Source organism: Hirundo rustica, chromosome 5 (assembly GCF_015227805.2).
Source record: "Hirundo rustica isolate bHirRus1 chromosome 5, bHirRus1.pri.v3, whole genome shotgun sequence".
Classification (NCBI taxonomy): Eukaryota; Metazoa; Chordata; class Aves; order Passeriformes; family Hirundinidae; genus Hirundo; species Hirundo rustica.
The window spans coordinates 23,541,231-23,568,082 of record NC_053454.1 but is presented as its reverse complement, the minus strand read 5'-3'; the positions used below and the strand labels follow the sequence as shown (position 1 = coordinate 23,568,082).

The 26,852-nt window shown below is 38.7% G+C and overlaps 1 protein-coding gene across 4 annotated transcripts in view; it reads right to left on the bottom strand.

Moving 5' to 3' along the window:
• Positions 1-26,852, bottom strand: part of LIMCH1 (LIM and calponin homology domains 1) — a 175,683-nt gene that overhangs the window by 102,619 nt on the left and 46,212 nt on the right. For 3 of the 4 annotated variants that reach the window (XM_040064414.2, XM_040064416.2, XM_040064417.2), the window contains exon 2: positions 8,722-8,792. In XM_040064414.2, the coding sequence (XP_039920348.1) occupies positions 8,722-8,792 (71 nt within the window). Of the gene's footprint in view, positions 1-8,721; positions 8,793-26,852 lie in introns of those variants that run through there. The other variant, XM_058420734.1, reaches the window with a different exon arrangement.

The window sequence follows — 26,852 nt, the reverse complement described above, 5'->3', positions numbered from 1 at the left end:
AACATTGAGTGGTTTAAACTTGCTTTGCTACCAAGCCAGCTGAAAATTTGTGCTGTTTGTGCACTGTCTCAATAGTTGCTTTAACTCGCACAGTTACTGTCCATCCCTGCTTCTCAAAAATCCACTAACTACACCTCTTCTGACATAGGCCTGTATGCATAAGCTAAATTTTCTGTGCCAACTTAGACTTTCATAGAGTACATGTCTCGATATGTAAAGATTTATCAGCTCTGGTAGTTTTCTATTGAAACACTAGGCAGGCAAGACTGATCACCATTTTGCTTTGGGGACCTGGCACAAGATCCTCGGCCATGGCCCAAGGGAAAGACTCTGCAAGTGAGAAAAAGCACTAACCCACATCTTCTCCTAGAAGCCCCTGACACTGCAGTCCCATGCTTTCTTGCCCCACCAATCCTAACCAAAGGACTTGTCTGCCCTGGGCCTCCTGTCTCCAGCCATGTCGTAGTCTAAAGTGTTTTCAGGAGAGAAAACCTGCAGCACGTATCTTCCTCTGGCAGCCCCAACTGCATCTGCAGCTCTAGCCTGTGCCCTCTCCCCTGATCCTAATCTCCAGTCTCTCCCAGTCCTAATCTTAATCCTTGGCTCATTTTGAGTGATCCCAACAGTCCCACCAAACACCCAGAAGACAATAAGCCAAACCAGGATACAACTAAGAATCTTCAGCTCTATCCAGAAAACCTCAGTCTCTACATACACGTGACCTACTCTCAGACCCTTCAAGATCTCTGTGGGGATTTCTGCCTACCACCCCTAACATTTATGCACCTGTCCTGAGTCATAGAAATCCTCTGTTCCTCCCAAAAAGTCCTCTTGTAATTTTCAGTCCCACATAGAGTAATCAAGGTTGGAAAAGACGTCAAAGATGGGCCAAGTCCAACTGTTAACCCAGCACTGCTGAGGATGGTAACTCGATCACTTTCCTGGGCAGCCAGATCCAATGCCTTACAACCCTTTTGGTGAGAAAAGTTTTTCTAATATCCAATCTAAATCTCCCCTGGGACAACCAGACACTCATCCTCCCTTTCCCCCCTTCCAGGTGCTGACTTGGACTCTCCAGCAGCTACCTGTTAAATGAAGCACAGTAGGACACTGCATAGAAGCTAAAACCTTAGATCTGTCTTACCTTATAGAAACAAGAGGGCATGATGGAAGTGGAAAGCTGCTCTAGTCCCACGCACAGGGAGAAGCTAGGTCACTTCCTTCCCCTGATAAAAACCAGCTCTCATAGGTATGGGGAGAATCAATTGCTCTACTTGTGCTGTCCCCAAGGCTTGGAATTCCAGGAGATAAAGTATCTCCACAGCTTGACAGACAAGCTGAAATCAGTGCTAGCCACTGTGTGACTAACTTATTAGACATTTCTGGGTTTTTTATCATGAGCTAAGAATTTGAAAAACTTTTGCCAGGAAGAGAAAGCGTTTCAGGCAACAGTTGATAAAAGATCTAATGAAAAGCACCAATAAACTGCCCATGAAATTCTTGCAAGGAAGCGTCAGTTAAGAAAATATTCGGAGGATGGTTGCCAAAAGCCAGCCTCCAAAAAGACCTTGATACTAGGAGGAAATGGAAGAGAAGTGTTTTCAGAGAATAAACTTCAGAAATGGAGAAAAGAAAGGTTAAAGTGATGTGTGTTCACATCCAGGCTGGAGGGAGAGGTATCCAACAGAGCTCTTTGCTCAAGTAACAGATCATATTCCTAAAAAGAAAACCTGACTAATGATCTGATCTAAAAGTAAAAGGGCATTTCATATTTGAGAATTCAGGAAATTCTATCTACAGTAAAACTTCACAGAGACATTTCTCTCTTCAAATTAAGTTTTACAGACTTACATTCAAACAAGCAGCCTTTCAGCACTTGATAATTATTAGCCTAGACAGTTTCAGTATCCACATATTTTTAACTCATGCTCTAGTGGCAGCTCCAAAATGCCCACAAACATTTGAAAAGGACAGAAAAGTCCACTACTAGTCTTAAAGATGAACAAATCACCTTGAAAGAGTGAACAATAAAAAGTCAAAATATTTTGTTGCAAAAGACATGGCTAAGAAGTTTCAAAATATAAACATGTTCCTGAGGTCACAAAAATATTTTTGGGAAAACATTCTTGAGTGATTGCTAATGATGCCCCTGACATCATTTATTTAGAATCAGATGAACAAGGTGCTTTTTTAAAAAGCAGGACAGAACTGACTTTGTCCTATAAAGGGCTCACAGTCCTGTCTAATATGTACAAAGTGAATAAAGACCTATGAAGATATGTAGTATTGAGAAAACAATATTCCAAACACAGGACTGCTTGAGTCTTGCTCTGCCAAAAACTAAAAATATGAACAAAATAGAGCCCTTGCAAACAACTCAAGAAAGGCAGCAGGGAAGATTGTAAGTAACTTCACAAGCTATTTATACAGAACCTACAATCACAGGGACTGATGATATGAAGAGCATCTCATGCACCTATAAATTTACAATTCATGCATGGCTTTTACACTGAGTAGCAATGGCCATGGATATGCTTTCTAAAAGCACTAAATATGCTTTTTTAAACATACACTCTTGAAAAGCTGAAACTTTTCAGAGGATTGCCTTGCCTTGCATCTGAGTGATGCTCCTTTTGAGTGGATCAGTGTTCCACAGTCTCCTTCCCTGTCAATAACCAAGTATCAGTGAAAAAGCTCTACTATTTAGTCTGCTGAAATGCATTTTTTTAAAAACATAAATACAAAGACGGGTCATTCTGTCTGTACCCAAGAATGCCCCTCACAGGCTATTCCCTTCTTCTGGGCTTAGCATTAGGGTTTATGTTACCTTTGGCCCCTCATCTAAACCATATTAATAAATAGTGCTTCATTATGAAACATCAATAAAATTTACAGATTAAGGACTCTGTATTCATATAAAACAGTTTCAAATGTCCTCACATGAACCTAAATCTTAATGCTTAATGAGCCTTGGGGCCCATCTCTCAAACCTGGAGACATGCCAAATTCACGATGCTGATAATGTTTTGGCTTTACAGCACAGAGCATGAAAACCACAGGAGAACACCAATTCCTCCTCACCTCAAAGCATGGGTCACATTCAAAACTTCAAATATGCCTATGAAACTCAAATATCTTCTTTAGTTTCCAAGAATAGGAAAATCAAGCAAATACTAATTAAGCATAAGGGCTGGGTATCCACTGACTTCTCCACTCTTCATTACACAGCCAAGTGCTGACCTGATGCCAGGCCCATAACACTAACAGACAATTAGAATGACATATCTGAAAAATCCTATAATCTACAAAGCCTATTTGTTTTCCCCTACCAGATGACATAAGTGACATTAACTTGCAAGAAGAATGACTGAAACACCACATATACAGCAAAGTCTGTTCTTCATACCTCACGGTATCACTGACTCGGAGCACAAAAGTTTTATTATTCCACAGCATTACACTTGTACTGATCTGTCACACAGCCAGCCCTTGTTGAGAATTGTATTCATGTCAGACTAAAGCTTGGTCAGATGCACTAGAACCAGGATTCACATCCAAAGAAGCTGCTCTTTGAGAAAATGCAGCTCATTCATCAGCAACAACATGAAGAACACAAGCTAAGGGGATTTCTTACTTATGGAAGAAAATCATTCTCATGACAGAATAAATGATAAATTCCATTAAGTCATAATCACTTTCAATTTGCTCAGATTTATAGCCACTCTTCACATTTTGTTAAATACTGTTAAATTTAAATACTATTAAAATAATCTATGTGAATGACTAATTTATCATATTTTTTTTAATTTAAAAGTAAAACCTAAAAACTTTCTCATACTTTTTAAGAGCATATATTCCTAGTGTGCACAGCAGAAGAGAACTGCCTTTCCTCTATATTGTCCTGCAGGAGACAAAGTGCAAAACTTTTTCTTTAGTTCTTTATGTATATATACATATGCAATTTTACCAAGATTACTTACAAACAGTAAAACACCTTTGTATCTCCTCTTTCAAAAAACAACAAAAAAGTTACAGAGTCAGAGTTCTGGTTTCAAAGAATACATGTAGTTTCTGCCCATTTTACTAAGTTACATAATGCCACATGCTAATAGATATAATAACTGTCTCTGAAAAACAAAGAAGACCTTGGGAAAGTGCTCGTAAGTTGGTAACCAGAACTGCACAAGAAAGTGACATCCGTCTTTAACCACATACAGTTAGTCCTCTTTGATTTTATATGTGTATGCCATTATTTCTCAAGATAGGTAAATATTTGTTAGAACTTTCATGCTTAAGAAAAATCCGATTTATTATGCCTGCATGTACTGCTATAAATTGATTTTAATACATACATAAACCAGACATGCAGCTAAACTGTTTGACATACGGAACTCAAGGTATTACACACAATCACGACGTTGTTGGAGTCTACTGAAAAGCCGGATAATTTCTGCTAAGATCCAACTGGATTCAGTTTTAATTCATTGTTTAAGGTCTTTTGCCCAGGATCCGTATTTCAATTGTTGTTGTTATTATTCTTTATGGTCTGGTCCTGTTCCTGACATTAGAATCTCATTACTACTAATACCAACTTTCAGGGTGACTGGATTGTTTGATTCCAGAGAAAGCTTGAGAGAAAATACAATCCCAATTGCATGCCAAAAGTTCTTAGAGATATATTGGATATATATCCTGTTTGGATAGTCATATCAAAGCAAACAATTTACTCAAAATTTTGGAGTCTCACATCCCTACAGAGACATCTTTAACTACCAAATGCCCAACATGAAGGAAGGAATCCTGCAGTAGCAGAGTTTGACAAGGGGAGGTGGGCAGCAAGGAGAAGGGCAAAAAAATTGAAAACACATTTGCATGGGTATTAGAGCAGTAAGAACTGGGCAAGGTTGCAGCAAGACATGCATTTTTTCTTCTTGTCATAATTTTTAAACTTATTAGTAGCAATTGTTGCATGGTTAGAAATAAAACTAACCTTGACTTCCTAACCTGCTGTTTCAAAAAATGCAACAGAACTACCCAAACCAGCAAGGCAGACAGAGAGACAGGATAAGCACTTTTTTTGGCAGTCAACCTTCATTCAGATGCCCAAATCCATAAAATAGGAACACCTAAGCACTGCAACAACCAGATCTAATTTATTTCTGATTAATCCTCTAGCTTCTTATGATATCTGGGTCAAACCTAAACATTAAAGCTATGTAACATGGGAGAAAAAAAATTAAACATGTGCTGGAGCAGCAATAGGGGATTTCCAGTGATATTTCGTGCTACTGGTGTTGTATTCCTGCATCATACTGCTTCCAACATGGCCCCAGGAAGGCACATTTGCCCACCCATGCAGAAACTCTTCAGTCTTTTCATACAAGAATTTAATTCACAAAGCATAAAGAGACCAAGAACCGCCTCTGCCTATACAGCTATTTTATCCCTGCTGAAATCACCATCTGCACTGATGTCAGACAGCTATGCTAAAAAAAACATGAACTCATTTCAGACAAACAGAAGTCAGTCACTGGCTTCTCAGCACAGCTGGGTGAACAATTAAGAGTCACCATTGTCTGGGCAACTGCACAAGTGGGCTTTTGAACAGCCAGAAAAGAAGAAAGGGCTTGTGTGGCTCTCATCTGTCGACTTGTTGCTTTATGGCATCCTACATTGTTCAAATATGCCCCTCAGCTTCTCAGCTGAGCGCGTCAAGCTATAAAGCTCATACTGAGGCCAGGACAAAATGTCAGCCGCAGCACAAACGCTACCAGAGAGGCAGGTGTAAGGCTTCTGGGTTCCTGCGGCAAGCGCACACATCTGGACTGCTCCGCTAGTCAGGACGATGCTCCACAACATATTCATCCCAACAGCCTGAGCTGTTGGCATTGCACAGTTGCACTAGTTTTCATTTATTAAAGTATGTGGATTTCTGCTAGATGTGAATGAATCATTTATAGCCAGTGTAGTGATGTCTGCTTGTGTATGGAGGCTGTCTAGGACGTTGAGATTGGGGTCAAGTGGAGGCGGGCCTGGCAATACCGTGTATAAGGGTCAAACAATCCTGCTACAGAGAGAGAGAGATTGCCCTTCCATCCTTTTGCATAGACCAGTCTCTTTGGGTAATAGACTCTGTCTGGCACAGTAACTTCCCCATTCCCTTCTGCAAAACACCTGCAAAGTCAGAAGGTAGCCTGAGATATGTTTGGGACATCCAAGGCATGCTGCCTGTGTCCCCACTCCTGACAGCAGTTTCCAGTCCTCTAGCTGCTCAGATCCCTCAGGGCCCAAGCTCGCTTTTAGTCTTCCTCACAAAATACAACAGGCAAGGAAAATCCTGAAACAGCCTGGTGGAAGTTAAGCGCAGCTATTCCACATTCACATGGACATCACCCACACAGTATCTGGCTATGAGTTTCCAGTTAATGCTACTTGCAGTGAGTGGATATGTCTGTTTTTATCCTGTGGATAAAAACAGACATAAGTTTGCTTTTCCCTAAAGCTTCAACAAATCAGATAAAACCTGACCAAAAGCAGTGAGTTCTTCCAGCTTCAGAAACCAAGACAGCTATTATTTATTTCTCGTCTTCTGAAGTTGTCAGAGATGTAGATCAGGTTTGCATCTACTTGGTGAGGTCAGCTGCAATGGAAGCACAACAGACTGAAAGGGAGCAAAGAGAAACCTTGTATACCACTACATTTTTTTCATTAGGTACCCTGGTAGGTTTCTGATAAGTCACAAAAAAACCTATCTAGAAAGACAATATTGCTTGTGGCAGCTTTACAGTGCTTCTTCACTGAGCAACAGATAAAAAATTAACTATCAGTGCTTCACTTGCCAAAGTACTTTTTGAAGACGCTCTAAAAGTTCTCAGTGTTAGACTCAAAAATTTCTGTTGACTTCTCTATTTTACAGTGGACTTGGAAACAGTGAGTAGTACACTTCTACTGCTGTAGTTTGTTTGCCATCAAGAAACCAAACATGAAGGCCAATTTGGTGGCTTTCTCATTAATGCTCTGTAGCCTAATAGTGTTTTACACACTAGCTACAGCTTGCTAACCAAGAGCAGGATGCAATACAAATATCATGGCTTTTAAGATTTGAGGCTGAGGAGACAGATTCCTTCAGGCTGATTTGTGGATCCACAAGTGGTATATGAGGACAAGCAATTTGCCCAATATCACAGAACAGTTCCATAGTATAACCAAGTGCTGTCCCTTGACTTGGTTATCACTGGAGCTTGCAACCTTCTCAGAAATACATATTTATTAGTCTCATTAGCAAAACATTAGCTAGTTAAGCATTCCAGCATACCATCTTAAAGATTTACAGCATTTAAATCAGACTACCTCTGCTTACTTGCAGATAAGATTACAATCTAATCTTGAAATACACAGCCATTGCTTTTCATGCAACACAATTCAACCTTAACATTTAAAGAGCACTGTGAAACGATTCAGCACACAGCACTTCCCTTCAACACACAGAGGAGAGAGATCTTGTTCAAGAGGCAACCCTTAAATACAAAGAGGGTATGCTCCTTCTGAGTTACACAACTTTTGATCAACAATAACAACTACTTCCCTCCTCCCAAAGCCACGCCTCAGCAAAGACACGCAACTACAATCAAAATAGGCCACATCATTTCCTTTCTATTTTTTCACCTTCAAAAGCTAAAATTCAACCTGTCTGATTAATGACACCAGTGAGACATATAATAGTATTTATACAAGTAGGTTTCAGATCTATGGTAAGCTACCTAGAGCTGAGTTATAGGATATTAGCTCAACTCCACTGCTGAAAACAGCTTCCAAGTTCTAGTACCTGGAATAGTATAAAACTTGACTAATAGCTGCAATTGTCCAGCTACACATCTCAGGAGATCTCCTTTATAAGGATGGATTCAGTTCTGCACAAGCTTCATCATTCTGATGTGCAAAGATCACTTTTATGAACTTCAGTGACAGTCCTGCATATCCAGGGATAGAAATTGGTCCATACAGGTGATTGAGATCAGCAGATTCTCCCAAATGCCTGAAAACCTGATTTTCAAAGGACTAAGTGTATTAGGCTACATTTCCAAATTGCTCTTAGAAGCTGCCAGCTTTGGCATGTAAACCTATAACAAGGTTTTGGAAGACTCTTCCTAAAAACTAGCCATTAGAACTAGAGAGAGAAATGTGCAAAACCTAACTTGTGTCTCTCATCCAAAAATTACAAAACACGTCATTGAAACACACCTTTAGGCAAAATTTAGAGGATGCCTAACCTTTCCAGAAACTATTAAAGCAGCTGTGTATTGATGGTATTCAGATGACTAACTTCTGACAGCGTTCAGACTTGGACTTGGTCCAAAACGCCTCATTGTAGCAGAGAGTCCACAGGCAGGTGTGGAACACTGTTTGCCAATCTGTGGTTAACAACATTAAATAAAAGGAAACCAAAAACAAACTTTTTTTTTTTTTTTTTTTTTTTAAATAACTCAGCTGAGGAGCTGGGTGGAGTGAGGGAAGCACTTCATAAAACCTGCTTTCTTTAAGCCACATTTCAACCCTCACCGTAACAATAGCTTTAGCGCTGAAATGATACTGCAGTGAAATACCACTGTGCACAATGACAAAACTCTCAAAAGGAAATCAACAATGGGACATACTAGCTAAGGTTGTTTTCTACTTTAGTCAAGATTGTATTCAAGGCTCAAAACTGTAAGCATTACTTACTCACACAGAAGAATGCCGTTTTCTAAGCCAGAACGAAAATCTTTCTCACCAAAACTTCTGCCCGTCACTTGCTGCAAAAGAGCAGAGGGAAACAAAAAAGTGACATCTATTAGAGAGCTTTAATACTCAGTTACAACATCTGCTGTGTAAGGAACATTTGAGCCTTACAGGTTTTGCAAAGGACTAAGTCATGTCCATTTCTCCTTCCCATTTCATCAAGCTATTTAACATACAGGACAAAGTATTTCCTCCAGCCAGTGCAATTGCAGATTATAAAAGAATTGTTTTCTAGCAGTAAAAAACAAAAATGACAAAACAAAAACTACAATGTAATCCTCAGAATACTTTAGAAGTTTTATTTAATAGTGCTTTGAATTTTAAAGCTATTGCATTTAAACAAACTATGTCTTTTTATTGCTTTTTTTTGCACCACATTAAACATTTTGTAGCAGCCTTGAGCTTTAGTCCTTAACTTACCATTTTTATAGATTATGCAAAGACAATTGAAAGCACTGGAATGAGTTATAACCCTTCAGACACATGTTTCAATACTCCTCATATTAAATGATATTAAAAGATACTTGACATCAGCAATTCAACCATGAATGTTAAGAGAATACAAAGTCAGTCGAAGCTACGGGTCCCCCCAGGTACAGTTGGACCAGGAGGTACACTTTGCCCCACAAGCTCTTAAACCAGTCTGTGCTGCTTAGGGATGGACCATCTAGAAGTCTTCCAGGAATCCCAATCTCACCTGAGGGTACTGGATTCTACAAGCATGACTGAATCCCCATTTATGACTCACTATTGTATTGACAATGTCTTCCTATTCATCCTCATACCATTCCCAACAGATGATATGTTCAGTTAAAAGAATACTTTTTATTATCATCACAAAAGATATCAAAATAGATACTATGTTTAGAAAGCACTGAACAGAAACAATACAAAGAAAAAACCAGTTTTAATTGTCCTGCAGGAGGTCTTCTCTTTACCCAGGCAAAACATTTACCGGATGCTTATAGAGTTCTCATGGCTTGCATCCAATCTTTCAGCAAGACCCTTGCTCTGGGTGTTGCTTCCACCATAGAGAACAGTGACTTGGGGACACATCTGTCATTATGTCCGTTTTCTCCTTGCTGTTATATTCAGATATAAGACCCTTCCCCTCCTAGTTTCCTGTCTTAAAGACAGCAATTTATAAAAACTGACAAGTTTGGCACTGTCCCACAGGATTAGCAAATGCATCAGTTTCAGAAATGCGGGTAATGGCTGTGCAGTCTTGGACAGAGAGCAACACTTCTTAAATTGAAATGCAAATGCAAAGCCTAAAACCCAATCCTTCACTTAATTATAAACATATTGTTTTGTTCAATGTGAAGGAAGTTCTCCCATACTCTGAAAAATGTATCATAAGGGCATCAGTGGACAATCATATCTTATGCAAATGCATAAAGTAGACCAAGGCACTGTGCTGCACTCACATCTTTGAAGAAACCACACATAATTTGTAGTAAATGACCTTTAACCATTTAAAATATATCTAGTCATATAAATCATCTCTAATTTCGATCTGCTGGGACATGGGGAAATTATGACAATAAACCCATTAGCATTTGGGATGAATTATTGGCAGACCATATCAAAATGAACTTTTGTTTCTTTCACAAGATATAGTACAGAAAGGAGTAGGAAGAGCTACTTCATAGCAGCCTGAGTGGTTTTTTAATCTAGGAAAAAAATAAAGAAAAATTATAGTCATCTTATTTCACTCCTTAACACTAAATGCCCCAGATATGGAGATCAGTCTTCTCATGCATTTGTTGAAGACCCTCATTTAGCAGGGAGCAGTACTGAAACTGTTACCACAATTCAAGTAGGACTCTACCCGCCAAAAGCTGTCACATGAGTATTGCTGTTATTACTGATGATGTAGGAAGATTCCATACATAATTTCTGTCTGCACAAATAAAATCACGAAATACAGATGCACAGCTGGCACACAAATTCATCCAGTGAGAGGTACAACACACACTGACAGGAGGTGAGGAAAGACAGGAAGGTCCAGGAACAGTGCATGTCTGTTTGAAAAGGAACTGGAAGTAAATGAGGCATGGCAAGGTTTATGCCTGTTCTAGATGATGCAGCAGCAGAGGGAAAACATTAATCACCTACAAGTCTCCCGATTTCGTCAATTAAAATGTAAAAACAGTTCAATAGAGAAAGGCTAGGAACTAAAAATAAGCATGAAGATGACATTATAAATGACAAAGATAAACCTAAAATGTGACTGAGAGAAGCAAGAAGTCGGAACCACCTTTTCCAGAAGAAAGGAGAGCTCAGTTGCTTGGCATATGCACAAACATACACCTCCCTCTCTGCAGGGGCCACTTTGGGTCACACCCTCATGAACAACTACTGCAGGCCCACAGGCCAGCGTGGTGCACATTGCTGAGATAACCTCTGCTCAGCACACCCAGAGCAGGAGACAAAGGGACTTCAAGCAAGAGGATCGGTGCACCCATATTTGCACACTAAGAATCCCACATAGCAAAATGCATGCTTAACCCAAACTCCAGTAAAAATGAAAGTGCGTGCATTAGCCACGATACCACAAAAATGCTGCACTCATCACAGGACTGTGTTCATGTTACTGATATAAGCAATGTTCTGTTCTTACTAGCTTATCTTCCATCTCAGGAAATAAAAGCCTCCAGTTTGCTGGATGAAACTCTGAAAACACTGACACCCAAGGACTAAAGGATAGCATTTGCTGTGCTTCTCCTGAGCGCCACTGGAAAAAAAGGAAACTGTTCATCTGAAACCAGGTGCAGAAAACTGCAAAATGGAAGAAGAAATCTTTAGCCCATCAGCTTTCATAGTACCGAGAATTGGTGTTTAGAACTGAACCTGCAAAAAACCAGTCATGAAAAGATGCAAAGCACTCTGTATCCTGGACTGCTTTCCAGGAAAGGAAAAAAGAAAAGTAACACCAAAACCCAAGATGTTAACTGAGTGGATTTTGAGACCTGGCCTTTCTTTGCAAGGCCAGGTTTCCAGATCGCCGCATCTTACATGCTTTGGAGACACAACCCCATCTTCCACCTTTCACTCTTCCCACCTCACTAGTACAGACCAGCACACTTAGGCAGTGCAGGAGGAAGCAGGACAGATGGAAGAGTTCCCTATCCATTCTGCAGTGGCAACATAACTGTAATTCTTGCAGTGCCAGGGTGCCAAAGTTAGAACAAAGTAGCTTAAAGACAAAACACAAACTGCATCTTGCTAATGATTAGTAGAATAGCCTCCCACTTCTTTAATAAGTTCAATAAAGCTGAGTGCAAAAAAGCTGCATTTCCCTGTCATACTGGAAATTAAAAATAGAGAACAGATACAAAACAGTATCATTTATTACTATGTGCTTCATTTATGTGTGGAGGTGTTTTTATTCATCATCTGGATGATATTTTCTTCTCTGTAAAAAGCTACAAGTGTCGCAACCAGGGCGACATTATTTGAGTGCCGGGTGCATTTCTCAGTTTCCCTGTCACTTAACAACAGAAAATTAACCTAAAATGAGTAATAAAAGTTTTTCATGGCAACTTTAATACATATTTGCATACAGTAACACTTGGTATATATTGTACTGTTGCTGATTAACTCTTTTGTTCTTTCCAGTTACACATGCTAAGGATGGCTGTCATACAGCCAATAACCATTGCCATATTCTACAACTTTATTTTCCCAAAGCTTCAGCTTACATTGTTTTCCTTGCATTTTATATTGCTGCTGGTGCTTTCTGAGATGGAGCTTGCAGAGCTTCTCATGTCAAAACAGCTTAGGGGCATGAAAAAGAAAAGGTGACAAATTAGTGAACAGATGCTGGCCTCAGGTGAAATTTATTTAGGCCAACAAGATATAAGTAGTTGAATAAACACTTGGTCATCAGGGATAATACACTGAAAACACTTAGTTTCATTTTCTATGTGCACATCTGAAATTGCCATATTATGCAGTGAAAAAAATCAGAGCCACAGAAAGAAGAGGTCTTTGCTTCTCATTACATATTTTTGAGAGCTTATGAAGCATGATAGTAAAGAGAGGTGGATTTTCAAAGAGTTTCATAAGCTGTTCATTTCTCTGTAGGAGTATGCTGCCCTTCCATTTTGTGCAAACATTATTTTCCCCTAAGTATCTTTTTCCTTAAATGAAAAAAACCCCAGGTCCTGCTACTTTACTAGGAAGATATAAAAATAATGCTTAAACTGTAATAATCAGGAATGTATATAGAAAGCATTGGATTGTACAAGCAACAGGGAACACAAACCACCAAAAGATGCACGACGGCTTTTAGGGCATCAGGGTTTGGCTCCTCTAGAGTAATGAATTCCTACTTCCCTGTTTCTGAGTTATAATCTGAGCTAATAAGATGAATATGCAAGTTAAATTCCATTTTCATACAGGATAGGCAGGAGATTTCTGAACTAAACAACCCTGGCCAGTTAAAGCCAGTTTCACCTTTGCAGCCCAAAATGGCACCACGTTGCTATGACAGTGTGATGGAGCCTGGAGACCCTTCCCTGGCTCCTGGTTCGGCCACCTTGTTTAGGAGACATGACAAAAGAAATACTGAAGGAGTAGTATATACCACCACCAGCAGCAGCTATTACCCTACCTAAGGCTTTAAAGCTACACCTGGGAAGATTTTGTCCTTGCTAAATCCTGCCCACCACCAGAGCTTTCCACATTGAAATTCTGCATTGCTAACAGTAGTATTAAACATGCAGGGCTGCCATACGTTGCTTGGATTTATGATCTTGCAGAGCAGTGTGTATTTCTGCCAAGACATCTGGTAGTATAATCCTGTTTGCCTGGCAAGCTTCTAAGGAGCGTTAAAATTTAATGATAGAGTAAAATCAGCTTCCTTTACATCTCCCCTCCCTTATGCTGTTTGAATACATTTCCAGGTGCATTGCCAGATATTGGAGCCTTCCCTTTGGGGTGGGGTGGGGCAGAAAACATTTCAGTCAAGGAAGAAAATTTTGTGGAGAAAGAGAGCAAAAAGCAGAAAGGGAACTTAAAAGCGATTTCTGTCAGACTTCTCTTGGCTGCAGCACATGACTTGAAAGCTTCACTTAGTATCAGGTCATCTGTTACATCCAATTTGTATTTGACAGTCATTAAATTAGCATTGCATTGTTGTTTTATGGGCAACCAGGCTCTTATCTCCAGTGTTATTGAAATTAGGTACCAGACAACTGACATGACTGACCACCCTAGGATGTTTCTAATCAATTGTTATATTTTGAGTTCTTTTTATTGCTTTAAAAAAAAATTTAAAAATTAATCCCTTATTTCCTATACTTTGGGATCCATCATCCTTTTTTTAGTTTTAATGGGAATTAAAGAAGAGGAGAATTGTAGGGTTTTACCATGGATTTATCACTAAACATTCATCCTAATTCTTGAGCGGGGAGAAGGAAGATGAAGCACTTTTCCAGGAAAATGACTTGTATTTGGTGGAAGGTACATCTTACCATAATGATACATTCTTTAGCTGTTTGCTCTTTTCTGTAAAAAGAAGAGTCCATGCAGATGGTCAGAGGATCAGAGATCAGAGGTGAACATATGATGTGAGGTCAACGGGTACAAGAGACCAGAAGACAAGCACCCACATCCTCAGTCCAACACACTCATTTAACCTAGTCCTGTCTGTCTGGAGAGCCCGGCCTGACTCTCTACACTGCCTGGAGAAAGCTCCCTGTTCAGCTGTCCTTTTAACTGCTGCATAGCCTATCCTGCTTTGGGGTGAACCAGTACACAATGACAGTTCCCACACCTTTGAAGGGAAGAGGAGCGGGTGACTAGTAATAATTATCATGAACACCCTTTCCCAAGGTCTTACTTTCTTACCCAACCAGGCTAAATAAGCAGTCTGCTCACTGACAAATGAAAGGCTAATTAAAGTTATCATGAATTTGTTTTTTGTGTGATTCCCTGGGGCCTTCCATGGACAGACAAAGCATTCACACTGCCTTTTATTGTACCTCTTCAGTTACATACGGAAAGAAAAGTGTATACAGGGAACTAATCTGAAAAGCAGAAACTGTTGATTCAGCTCTTATTTTTTCCCTAACTAATCCTTCTTGAAGGTGGAATCAGTACTGATGGAGGGAGATTACTCAAGCTCTGTCTACTAAACACAGAGTAGCTGTCCCACCAATACCTATTTGCCCCACATTTCATCACTGAGTCAAAGATGGTTTTTAGCAAAGGACAGGAGAAATTTTATCCTTTGTCTCAGGTTGATTGCATTAGCAACTGTCCAGCAGAACATGAAATTGGGTTTCTGGCCATCTCTAAAACAGCAAAGAATTAAAGCAGACTTTTTTTAATCCTTTTACTCCTTTTTCTAGGTCTAGTATCCCAAGTTCTTGAAAAAACTGCTCCTCCTATGCTGTATCATCTATATGTTGAAACTGAAGCATCTGTTAATAAAACGCTCTAGTTTCTCTCCTCCAGCTCTAGAAAGTTTAGACAGTCTTGAATCACAAGTGTTTAAAGCTCTGTCAGTTACAGCTGCAGAGGCAAAGCAAAACACAACACGGGCAGCAGACTCCTCATTGAACTGAACATCTTGTCTCACCCTCAAAGCAATGAAGAGATCAACAGCTCTGTAGGAGATGATAGGATCACTGCAGTATCTAGATTTGCTAATCCCCACTTTACACTGCTTTAACCTATTTTTACATTAATCGCTGCATTTATATTTTACAAGACCACTGCACTACTTCTTGGACAAGCAGTTTTTGACACCAGTGTGTTTCTTTCTGCCAGGAATGTGCATCTTGGCAGACAACCTTAAAACTGCACACATTTAAAAGCTGCACAGAGACAGGAATACAAACATAAAAGATGCTCCAAGTTAAGAGAGGCCCAGCACTAGAAGCACTTCAGCCTGTCATTAAACACTATCAGAGAGACTACCAAAGCTCAGTACTGCTACTAAGATTTTTGCAATGAAAAACATCTGGTAGGGGACACCAGCTTCCCTTTTGGAAGAAATTAGTTGTTCACTTGAGCAAAACAATAGTAAATTTAACCATCCATTTAAAGATGACACTCAGTGTCTTAGGTCTCAGCGAAGCCTCTGAAATGCCAATGATGAGCATCAGTAGGCACCAGTCTACCTTGAAGCTTTTAAATTTAATACCATCAAGTCATTTCAAAGCAAGTCCACATGTAAAGTGTCCCATTTAAAGTCTGTGCAATTTAATATCTCTCTCTCTATATATATAAAAGTATAGCTCAGCAAGGCATTTACGACTTGATTTTTCAGACAATAAGCTTGGAAGCCCAGATCAAGCAAAGCCGGAAACTGTCCAGGGAGAATAGAGATGTGTCATACAAACATTGCTGAAAGGTGTAATTCTATCTGCTATCAATACAACTCTGCAAAACTTTGCTCCTTTCAAATAAAAGGGAAAGAGGTAAACCACAACGCTTCTGACAACAATGTCTGGGTTTCTTGGATGTTTCTTCCATACTCTGGGTCCTCTCTTGGCACATTCTCCAGCAGGAACAGGTCTGTGTGCCATGGTCACATGCAAACAAACCACAGAATTACCAGCAGGTAGGTCTAAATTAGAAAAACAGTGCATTAAAAAAATCACAGATGGAAGAAAAATTATCCACTTTCCTGCAGAAAGGAGGCTAACTTTAATTCAGTCATAAATAACACTTTTGAGGTCTTTAGTAATAACTCCCTGGAAGTAGATCTACTTTGTCCCTGCCTCTATAGAGACAGAGTTAAAGAAAAGAATTCCCCCTCTGAATGCTTTTCCAGCTAAGACAGTTTTTAAACAACATTTGGCTACCAAGCATGGATAAAACTAGACTCACAAGAATTTAGGAGGGCACGCAGTCAGGACAGCTGATCTCAGTTAACCCAAGGGATATCCCATACTGTGTGGATCATGCTCAGCAACAGAACCAGAGGGAAGATTGGTGGGGAAGCTGCTGTTGGGGGACTGGGCACTGGCAGGTTGTTGGTGAGAAATTGTTTTCTATTGAAACACTCGCCTTTCTTGGGTTTTATTTATCACTCTTTGCTATTTTCCTATTCATTACAATATAGGATCATTTTATTTCAATTTTAAGACTATTCTTTTCTCAGTCCATGAGTTTTCTCACTTTTATCTTTCCAAATCTCTTCCCCTCATCTTCCTGCAGGGGAGGAGTGAGTGAGCAGCTGTGTGGTGCTTAGTTGCCAGCTGGTATGAAAACACAACACAGCCACAAAAAGAATGCTGCCATAAGTGAATAAAACCACCAGAAATGAAATAGAAAGGTATGGTGAAATAGAACAACTATTTCTCTCTAAATTATCATGATGTTACAGATAGATCATGATATTTCTATCAAGCAGATAGAAAACCCACTGCAGCCTCTACTGGAATAAACTGGTTTTCTGTTCTCCCCAACTCTTCTCCACAGCCCCTTTGACCCAGATCCTGAAGGAGGGCCCTGCAGAAGGGAATAGTGACTGCCATTAATGCTCCAGACAAGAGAAACACTGCAGAATAGCTAGAATCGACTGGTGTCTTAGAGCACATGGACATGAGGTGTTGGTAGATTTGACTGCCTATAAATAGAAAAGGAAGTACTTCTGTAAGGTTTCAAATCACAACTTACTCTTGAAAAGACACTTCCAAGAGCCATCAGCATCTTAAGCAGAACTAAGAACCTTGATTAATTTCTCTGTCCTCCTTCTCCCAAAAATTACAATTTTTCTCAATTAAAGAAAGCATAGAGCTACCTTTCAACAGATTGCTCCCACAGAAGCTAGGGATCTTGCAGTGCATTATGAGTACTAGATTGAAAGCCAGTTTTCATTCGCCTGATTCAGCTGGAATAGGGCAGTTACAAATAACTGTAACAGTAACCAGTAAGAGTTTTCTGCTAAATGGAATTCATAAATCAATACTGTTGTCCCCTGCACTGATAAACATGCCATTCACAGATCTCGACCATCAAATCAAGACCTATTTACAAGGTTGCCCCTGAGATAAAACCCAACAATGTTACACAGGGTAAGTTGTTGCCCTTTTCTCCCCTGCTGCTGTAGTTATAGGGAGCCTTTGTTTGGAGGACACAGAAAGCAGAGGGAGAAAGGGAGGAGGACTGATGATGCATACAACAATACTAAACACAGCTCTTTTCTATTACTAGAGCACCTGCTGCCTCCATCAGTTCAGGCTCATCCATTATGCAGCACACCAGCCCTGACAGTTCCAGAAGCACCAGCTCTGAAAACATGACAGACCTGACCAGGAAGCAAGACACAGAACGAGCACCTCTGATTATCAGATCAATGAGCTTCACTTGTGGGCATGATATTTCTGGCTCTAAGAGAGTTTAGCCTGCTAGCAGCTGCTAACTTTTCCCAAGGGAAAATTTCTCAAGAAAGCTTCTTCTCAAAACAGTTTTGGAAAACAACTATCCTTTCCCAAAACAATCTTTCTCTAGGTGGTGCATTGCTGTTTCTCTAGCTTAAACCAATGGAATTAGAGAGGTGCCCTTCCTATTGACCAATCATGTTAAGTCTGTATTGGAACACCTTATAAAAGGTGGTAAGAATTAGACAATAAAGCTTTTTGTATACTCTTTGCCTTCTGAAATATTTAGAGTCTCTCACCTTTCGTGTCCTACAATGACATGCACTGGCACTCATTCTCTGCCCTGTTTACTGTTGGGTGAAACAAATACTAGGAACAACTATTTCAAGCATCTTGTTCAAATATAGTCAGGGCAATAAAAGAAATTTGCCTTCTGTAAAATTTAACAATTTAGCCCTGTACAAAATAAATTCCTGAAGAGGAAAAAAAAAAAAAAAAAAAAAAAAAAAAAAAAAAAAAAAAAAAAAAAAAAAAACCAAAAAACCCTGACAATTATTTTAACTACAGTTACTTCTATTTTTACTCATAGTGGAAATCATGTAAGGTCTAAAATGGATTGAAAGGAATGCAATTATTTTACCATAATGCTTTAATAGTAGAAAAGGAGACTATTAAAAACATGCTTAACATTTCCAATCTAAATAATAAGAACTGCAAGTTTCAAAACATTTGCTACATTTCTACAATTCCAAGAAATCTTTTCAGTTGACCACTTCCCTGACAGAATCAGAACTGTCCCAAGGACATTTTCACTCTTTCTTACCAATCCAGAGTACCCCACTCATGTCAAGAGGGCAACTCAAATTCCACATTAAACATGAAGCACTGGCAGGAATCAACATTGAAAAGAATATTTAAATATCATCAGAGTTGGATTGCAAAGCACTTTTAAGAATTAGTTAATTTACAGTTTTCAAAACGAGAGGAAAAGGTATGATTGACTGAAGTCCTTTATCAGCACATCAGTTTTCCATGTATCTCCAGATACTTACGTACACTCAGCAACCTCCTTCTAATTTGAAAGGAAAAAAAATCCATAGAACTTGAAACTCATCATGAATTAACAACTATATAAAAAAGGAAAATATTTTCTTTAAGTTACTTTCCTAAGTAGGTTGTTTTCAAATTTCTCATATTCATATAGATTAAATTAAAGGCAAATAAATATAATCAACTTTCTCTGTTCCTTTTTAAAAGCATATAGTACTGACAATGTTATATAGCTCTCATTTGCACGGGCGAATACTGCTGTTATACAAATTGGAAACTGAACAAGAACTGTCAGAACCAGAATACCTGCCTAATCTACAAACAATATTATACAAAAAGAAAAAGAAAAAAAAATCAAACAAACCTTATAATTTATTTAAATAATCCAGATATCCTGTGTATCAACCACAACACTCTTTTGAGAAGGCATTTACTTAAAGGAACTGTATTTCTCTCCTGTTGTTTTTTAATACGACAACGTATCTGCATGACACCAGGAGCTTTGTTGTTGAGTTCACACACTCAAACAGTTTTTCAATCCTGTCTGTCTCCAAGCGCACCAAAGCCATCTTAAAACCTGAGATAACCCCTGTGAAGTTTTAAAAGGGAAAGCTCAGGAAGAACCCACAGCTTCTTTCTCTGGCTAAAATTAAAAGTGTCTCTTGCAATCAGCTGACTTTATTAGGTACAAATTCTAAACCTCTCATGCTAAATATTGCCCAGCTTAGGCTGGAAGAAGCAGTCACCTACAGCAAACTGCCAGGAACAGCTGTTTGATAGCAACCTGTCATCTGGAATTAAGGGCAAGTGTTTAAGACTTCCCATGAGAGGGGGAAAAAAAGAAAAAAACACAAAAAAGAAACTGCCACAAGTTTACTTGCTATGAAAGTATCACTGACACCTCTCTGAAATTTGGACAGTTTCAGCTTAACAGTCAATCCAGTTTCTGAATGTTTGCTTATTTTTCACTCCATGACTAGGGGCTCAGCAGAATATGAAAGGGTTTATATGGAGCTGGAGAAGCTGGTGGAAACTCAGTTATTTTGCCAAGACTGATCTGCTGAGACATTTGCGACCACCACATGATTTAACTGTGCCAGTTAATCTGTCTTAAAGATAATTTATCTTCTGGTATCAAACCCACCATTGCGGGTTTTGTACATGATGAGAGACACCAGGTATCTGAGTATGACCTGTCTCATTTTAGCCAGAACAGGAATATCAGCACACTATCCAACCATCTGTTTTTACCATACCCTCAAAGTTGGCTGAATAATTTTAAGTACTTTAAGTACTTTAAGTACTTTTGTAGTGTTTTGCATACTCTGCACTCTGACTCCGCATTTTAATAAACTGTTAGAAAATTTCTTCCAATTAGCTTGAAATGATACTTGTTTATACTCATCATTCTCTACCTTTCAAAACACCCCTGATTTTTACCACTCAGCAATAAAACAAGATATTTTTATGTTAAAAAAAAAAAGAAAGCTAATTTTCCTGCTGCCTTAACATTTGGTGGCTGATAGAGGCAAGGGAGCAGAAGGAAGAGAAGGGCAACCAGTGCTAGATCCCTTAATTGCATAGTATTGTATCCATAAATTTTGTGAATTTAACTTTCAGGTGAATTCTGATGAATTTCTCTGGTTTCCTTAAAGTTTTGACTTGGGCAAAAATAAGAGAAGACAGATGAGGATAAAAATAGTCGCATACAGAAAGTACTTTATGCATTAGGAGCTACACACAAGTCTGTTTAATGCAAGTTAACTCCTACAGAAAAGCACAGCTGCTGTCTCCTAGAGTTAGAAATCCCACGTTCATACAAACTCTAGCAACGTAAGAAGACTCCTCACATCACTTATTCTAGTGATTTCATTTTTGTCTTGATGAGCTGACACCATATAATGCAAAGGCACTTGCAGTAGTACAAAATTACCAAGTTAAATAAACTATGTCTCAAGAGATAATTGTCTCTTACTGCCCTGTCTGAAGAATCATTATATAATGGAACAAAATCGGATGTCTACTAATATGAAAAAAACAGATTTTACATCAGAAAAAATAACACTATTTTTGTATGTTTCACATCCAAACCACAAGCCAGGAAGTATTCGAATTTTTTCCAAGACTAATAAAAGTTAAATTACTTTGCGGTCTTTGGTTACTGGGTTAAAACCAGATATGCTGCTTTAAAACTTTGTCTTTACATAGCAGGGTTTACAATTTAAACCAGACAGCAAATGCAAATGAACATGGAGACATCTGAAGCTGGGTTTTGAACAGTGCCCAGCACCCCTCTACCTAGGTCTGAACTGTCTCTTGAGTCACTTCACAAAAGCACATTCTCTCCATGATTCAGTTATGCCATTTTGTCCCACTCCCTCTCCAGCTTAATTCCATCCAACAAGACCCATTTGGGCCACTTGTTAGAACAACTGAAGCAGGATTCTCTAGAGACAACCATCAGATTAAATGATCTTGGTTTTTCTCGGTTCAGTGGCTTTCTTTTGTGCTTCAGATAACAGGGGAAGATGGAATGGCTCTGTAAAATCAAACAGGCAAATTAAATAGCAAATATACTGTCCCTTGCTACATCATTAACAGACAGTGATGTCTTTTGCAGGCTTTGTATGCAGAAGCAGGCCTCTATATCTAGATGCACAAGCCTGCCATTTGCGTCTTTGTAACATTTTGCAGGGTAAACTTTGCAAAGCTGAGCAGAAGTGCTTACTACAATAAAAGGCAAGTTTTTTCCAGATTTGTCCAGGAAAAGCTGGTGACCCACATGATCACACAGCACCCATTACTCCTGTGATTTTTACTTACAAAATAAATTCCAGGTGGATAAGGAGGGAAAAAGAAAAAAGAAAAGAAAAGAAAAGAAAAGAAAAGAAAAGAAAAGAAAAGAAAAGAAAAGAAAAGAAAAGAAAAGAAAAGAAAAGAAAAGAAAAGAAAAGAAAAGAAAAGAAAAGAAAAGAAAAGAAAAGAAAAGAAAAGAAAAGAAAAGAAAAGAAAAGAAAAGAAAAGAGAAAGACCAGAAATCCAAACTGATGCATTTAGCTGAGCTGTCACAACACTTTATGGAGGCGATAAAACCAAAACTGAAAGTACAAAGCTTGTTTCAATCTATTCCTAATGCTAACTCATGATCCCTTTACCAAAATTGCCATGACCCTCTTCAAACAGCTCTGGTTTGCTTTGCCATACATGTACCATTTTTAATCATTTCACTCATGCTATTATAGTTACAGTAATACATTCCCTCTAGTTTATCCAGTTTTCTACACTAAGAATAGAAAAGAAGTATTTCCATCCAGGAGAGAAAACTAATGTCTAGATAAAGAGCCCTCGAGCTTCCATTCGGGTTTCTCATTAATTTTGATTTAGGTATATGGTATTTGATGTCAAGTTGTTAATAACAACTATCCCAAATTCTATTAAGATTAGTGAAAACTAAGCTATTCAATTCTCAACAGGGACCTAACTGTGCCTTGACCAGTTCAGCTACTTGCAGACCATTTCTGTATCAGGGTTAGAGAAGGTGCTACCTCTGCAGCTAATAACTCCCACGCAGGGCAAGAAGGTTGAGACTTGGCTGCTTCTTTCAAATGCCCTAAAATAAACAAACCCTTTTGTTCCTTCCCCTTGTAGTAACAGAAGTGACCAGATGGGAAAAATCAAACAAAGGTTTTCCTGATTATATCCATTTTATTATAAACAGCTGTTTTTCTCCAAGTCATTGTTAGATCTTAGACAATTTCTTGATGGTCTTATGCACAAAAATCTATCAACAATCATTTTTATATCTATGTATATAAAAGGCTTTTAAGCCTTCATATAGTTGATTTGCATTCATTCATCAGCTAAATACAAATAACCATTTAGCAGACAGGATGATCTCTACAACAAACACATTTTACAGGTTTTATCAGTTTGCAAATTCACAGAGCAGCCTCCCAGGGACCAACACTTACATGTCTCACAATCAAAACAAACAACATCTGCAGTCCTCAGAAGATACTTAGTAAACAAAATAAGGTGTGTGCTGACTGCAGCATAAGCATAAACAAATACCACTAAAATATTTTCTTCCCATACTTCAGAAGTCAGAACTATTTCCAGATTCTCAGGAACAAAACACAACCTGAATCTCTGCTCAAAGTCATCTTAATACTGCAAGATCAGCCCCTAAAAAAGGACTCTGAACCTCTACCTTTCAAAATTAAAAACCAGCAATTTGACATAATCACCACACAAGATATTAATGAGGCTGTTTGCAATTAGCTTGGAAAAAAAGAAACATCAGCAAAAAACCTGCCAGATCTTGGGCTGACTGCAACCCCAGAGAGTAGGAGAGCTGAGAAATATTGGCAGAACCTCCCAGCATAAAGGCTGAGGGTGTGAGAAAGGAGAGGAAGTGGAAAGCGAAAGGGTGATGGTTTCCCAGCCCCTTCCAAGATTTTTGTCTGCAGAGTATCTGTACGTGTTAGCAAACCCCCGAGGTTACACTGCTAACACACAAACTGTGTGTGGCACGTGTCCATGTGTGCCATGTGTGTGACTAAACAGACCCTGATGCACCACGGCAGGCAGCTGACTCCGATCAGAAACTTCAGTATCAGTGGTTGCCACATTTAAGCTGTGTTAAGTAAATGACAAATGTTTAATTCTATTTTTATATTCACTAAATCTTTAAAAACCAAGTAGCAAATTTAAAAAGTCTGAAGAAACTTAACTGGTTTTGAACACTGAACATAACCTATACTGACGATTTTTGAAGGAAGCTGCAAAATAAAAACAAGCGTAAATTTTAAAAATGTGTTTGGAAACATTTCAGCTGCTTTTCTTTCTAGTATTTCACATGTAACTATTTGTGGTTTAGCTAGGAATTTTTTAATATTCATTTGATTCAATGAACAGATGCCAAAGCTTCATCTCAAAATTCTCTGTAAGAATTTAATTTATTTTTGAAAAGGAGGTAATAGGTTTTAAATATCTAACTCTTCTTCAGAAAAAAAAAAGCCCAGAAACAAAACTCAGCCAAAGGTCAGGCTTGTTAAACACATACATCTATGAAATTCAGATCAAAACACTGCTTCCTGCAATTAAAACATTTGCCACATTTCCCACTGGGCTCAAAATTCAGTCCTTTTGCTATTGAGACAGAGAGCAAAAATGAACTCTTTTCTAAAACTGAAAGTTTAGAAACATCCAGCTGTGCAACTTCTGAACTACACAGAGCCACACCAAATATACGGGTGCTCTGGAGAGGTCATCCTCCTTGTTATTCATATGACCAAGGGATGAGATAAAAACAGTTATCTGATCCAGAAGTTAGGAAATGCAATTCCCTGCTACACTCTAAGCCCAAAGCCACATTCCAGCAGCTCCCTCAGCCACTGCTGGACCAGTCCAGCACCACCCAGAGCACTGCTGGAGCTCCTGAGCCCCTGTCATGCCAGCTTCTACCACCACCAGCTCCTGCCAGTGTTCCCCTTCCCAATGCCACCGCCAAATGCTGAAAGGAACTTTGCAGTCACTCCCAGTCCGACTGTGAGGCCATTAAGGAATCCTAGAGAAAACTGGAACTCAGCAGGAGGAGGGCAAACATTACAGCCAAAACAAGTTCCTCTGGAGTTATGAGGCCTAAGACACAGATATCCAGGTCCAGTTTACATCTCAGCCACAAGCTGCTTGGTTAGACAAGAATCTCAGCATATCTACTGCATAACACAAACCCAGCTTCTTGGCCAGGATTTTCAACTTCTTTTTGCATGGAGACATATTTTTAATTGCGTTTTTTTAAATATTATATATGAGGTTAGCTGTTTAATCAGCATATTTGTTAACAAAATAACGCACCTCTCACCAGCTTTTAAAATCTAATTCTTTTTCTGGACCAGTCTCTCATGTGGTGCAGTTACTTTACACAGCTCAGGCCACCCAATTTGCAGGTAAAAGCACTTACATATTAGAGATGGAGGCACTCTTGACAACAAAACAAACCTGTTCAAATCTGTCACACGGAGCAGGACACACAAAGAAAGGAATGTAGGAACCTTGGACTAATAGTTCTATAAAAACAAATGCTAAATCTCCTCAAATGTGTTGTTAATTAAAAATAAGTCACTTCTGAAAATTGAGCATTTATTTATTTGGACATTCCCTAATACTACAGAAACAAATAAAAAGCTTTCCCTACAGTTACAAGTTAAAATTTCTTTCCCTACACAGAATACAGTGATCATTTTGTTTTAAGAAATAAATCTATGATTCAAAACAAACTGCTCTCAGTTCCCGAGGTTTTTACAAGCTGCACAGCTAAAAACAGCACAAAATACATTTCATGTACAAATTCGCATTTGCCACCTCAGTTACTCTCTTCGGAGATGAGCTTTTCTCTGCTTCTCAAATCAGGGACACCAGTAACTAGCTTTTTTTCCTCACATTTTTCTTCCTCTCTCCTCTCAGAATAATTCTCACCTTCTACAATAGCACTTTTAAGTCCTTCAGAAAACTGTACAGAATTCAATTCAGGAGATTCTTAGATCAAGTCATAGCCGATTACAGCATCTTATTTATCCTTGTGTGTCTGAATACAGAGAATATTCTGGTTAATCTGTTACACAAAATGCAGTAAGCTGGAACCAGGAGATGTAATGGCAATCTGCATGTTACCTTTGAAGTAAATGCTGTTCCAAAGAGTAAAAAAGAACATTAATATAAGCATTTCCTCCTCCACTATCATGGTGATATTGCTTTATCTTGCATTATTCCCAAATGGCCACTTGTGTCATTAAGAGGCTCTACCAGAAAAATCCCTCATGCTTGGACAGGTCCTTAGAGGCCAAATAATTTCTGTCTCAAAGTTGAATCAAATATCTCAAATTCAAAATATTTGAAGTTTATTTAAAATAAAATTCAATATTTTTACATTAATCATTGGCCAGAACACCCCTCGACAGCAGTGGTCATTCTTCCCTTAGTAAATCCAAAGAAAAGCACTCCAAAAATAATAATTCAAAATATAAAGAAATAAGCAGTTTTTCAGTAATTCTGCTCTAAGCTTCTGTACTCTCAGGGAAATAGCTCTGACATATATTGACGCTTTATCAACCTAAACCCAACACACAAGCAGTTATACTGATGCAGAATAGCCTGAAACCACTTTATACTGTCTTGGAAGGAGACCACATAGCAAGCACAGACCACTGACTGAAGACCATGATTCCCTGCTTGTTCAATGACATGGACACCAATAAACACCCTCTTTCTGTATCAGCATTAGATATGGATTTATTACTGACTCATAAAGAGTTGACTTCTCTTCTACTTGAAAATCTCACACTGAACTAAATGAGCTTTTTTATTAAAAATTACTGTTATGCAATAAATAATTTAGTCTGCTATCTGTGTGAATTAAAAACTAGCAGCCATCTAAACCAAGTGTTACACGCACAGACAGCAAAATGCCAAGGCCACTAAGCCACAGAATCAAAACTCACACGTTTCAACTATAGTATGAAAAAATGCCCCCAAAACTCCTTGAGTTTTGAAATGCTACAAATGAAGAGATGATACAACAGAATGCATCATCTATGGAAGTCTGTCTGCATAACACAGGACTTCACAGGTTTTTTAAAAAAAACCCGAGATGTTATCACCAAATAACCACTCAAAATCAAG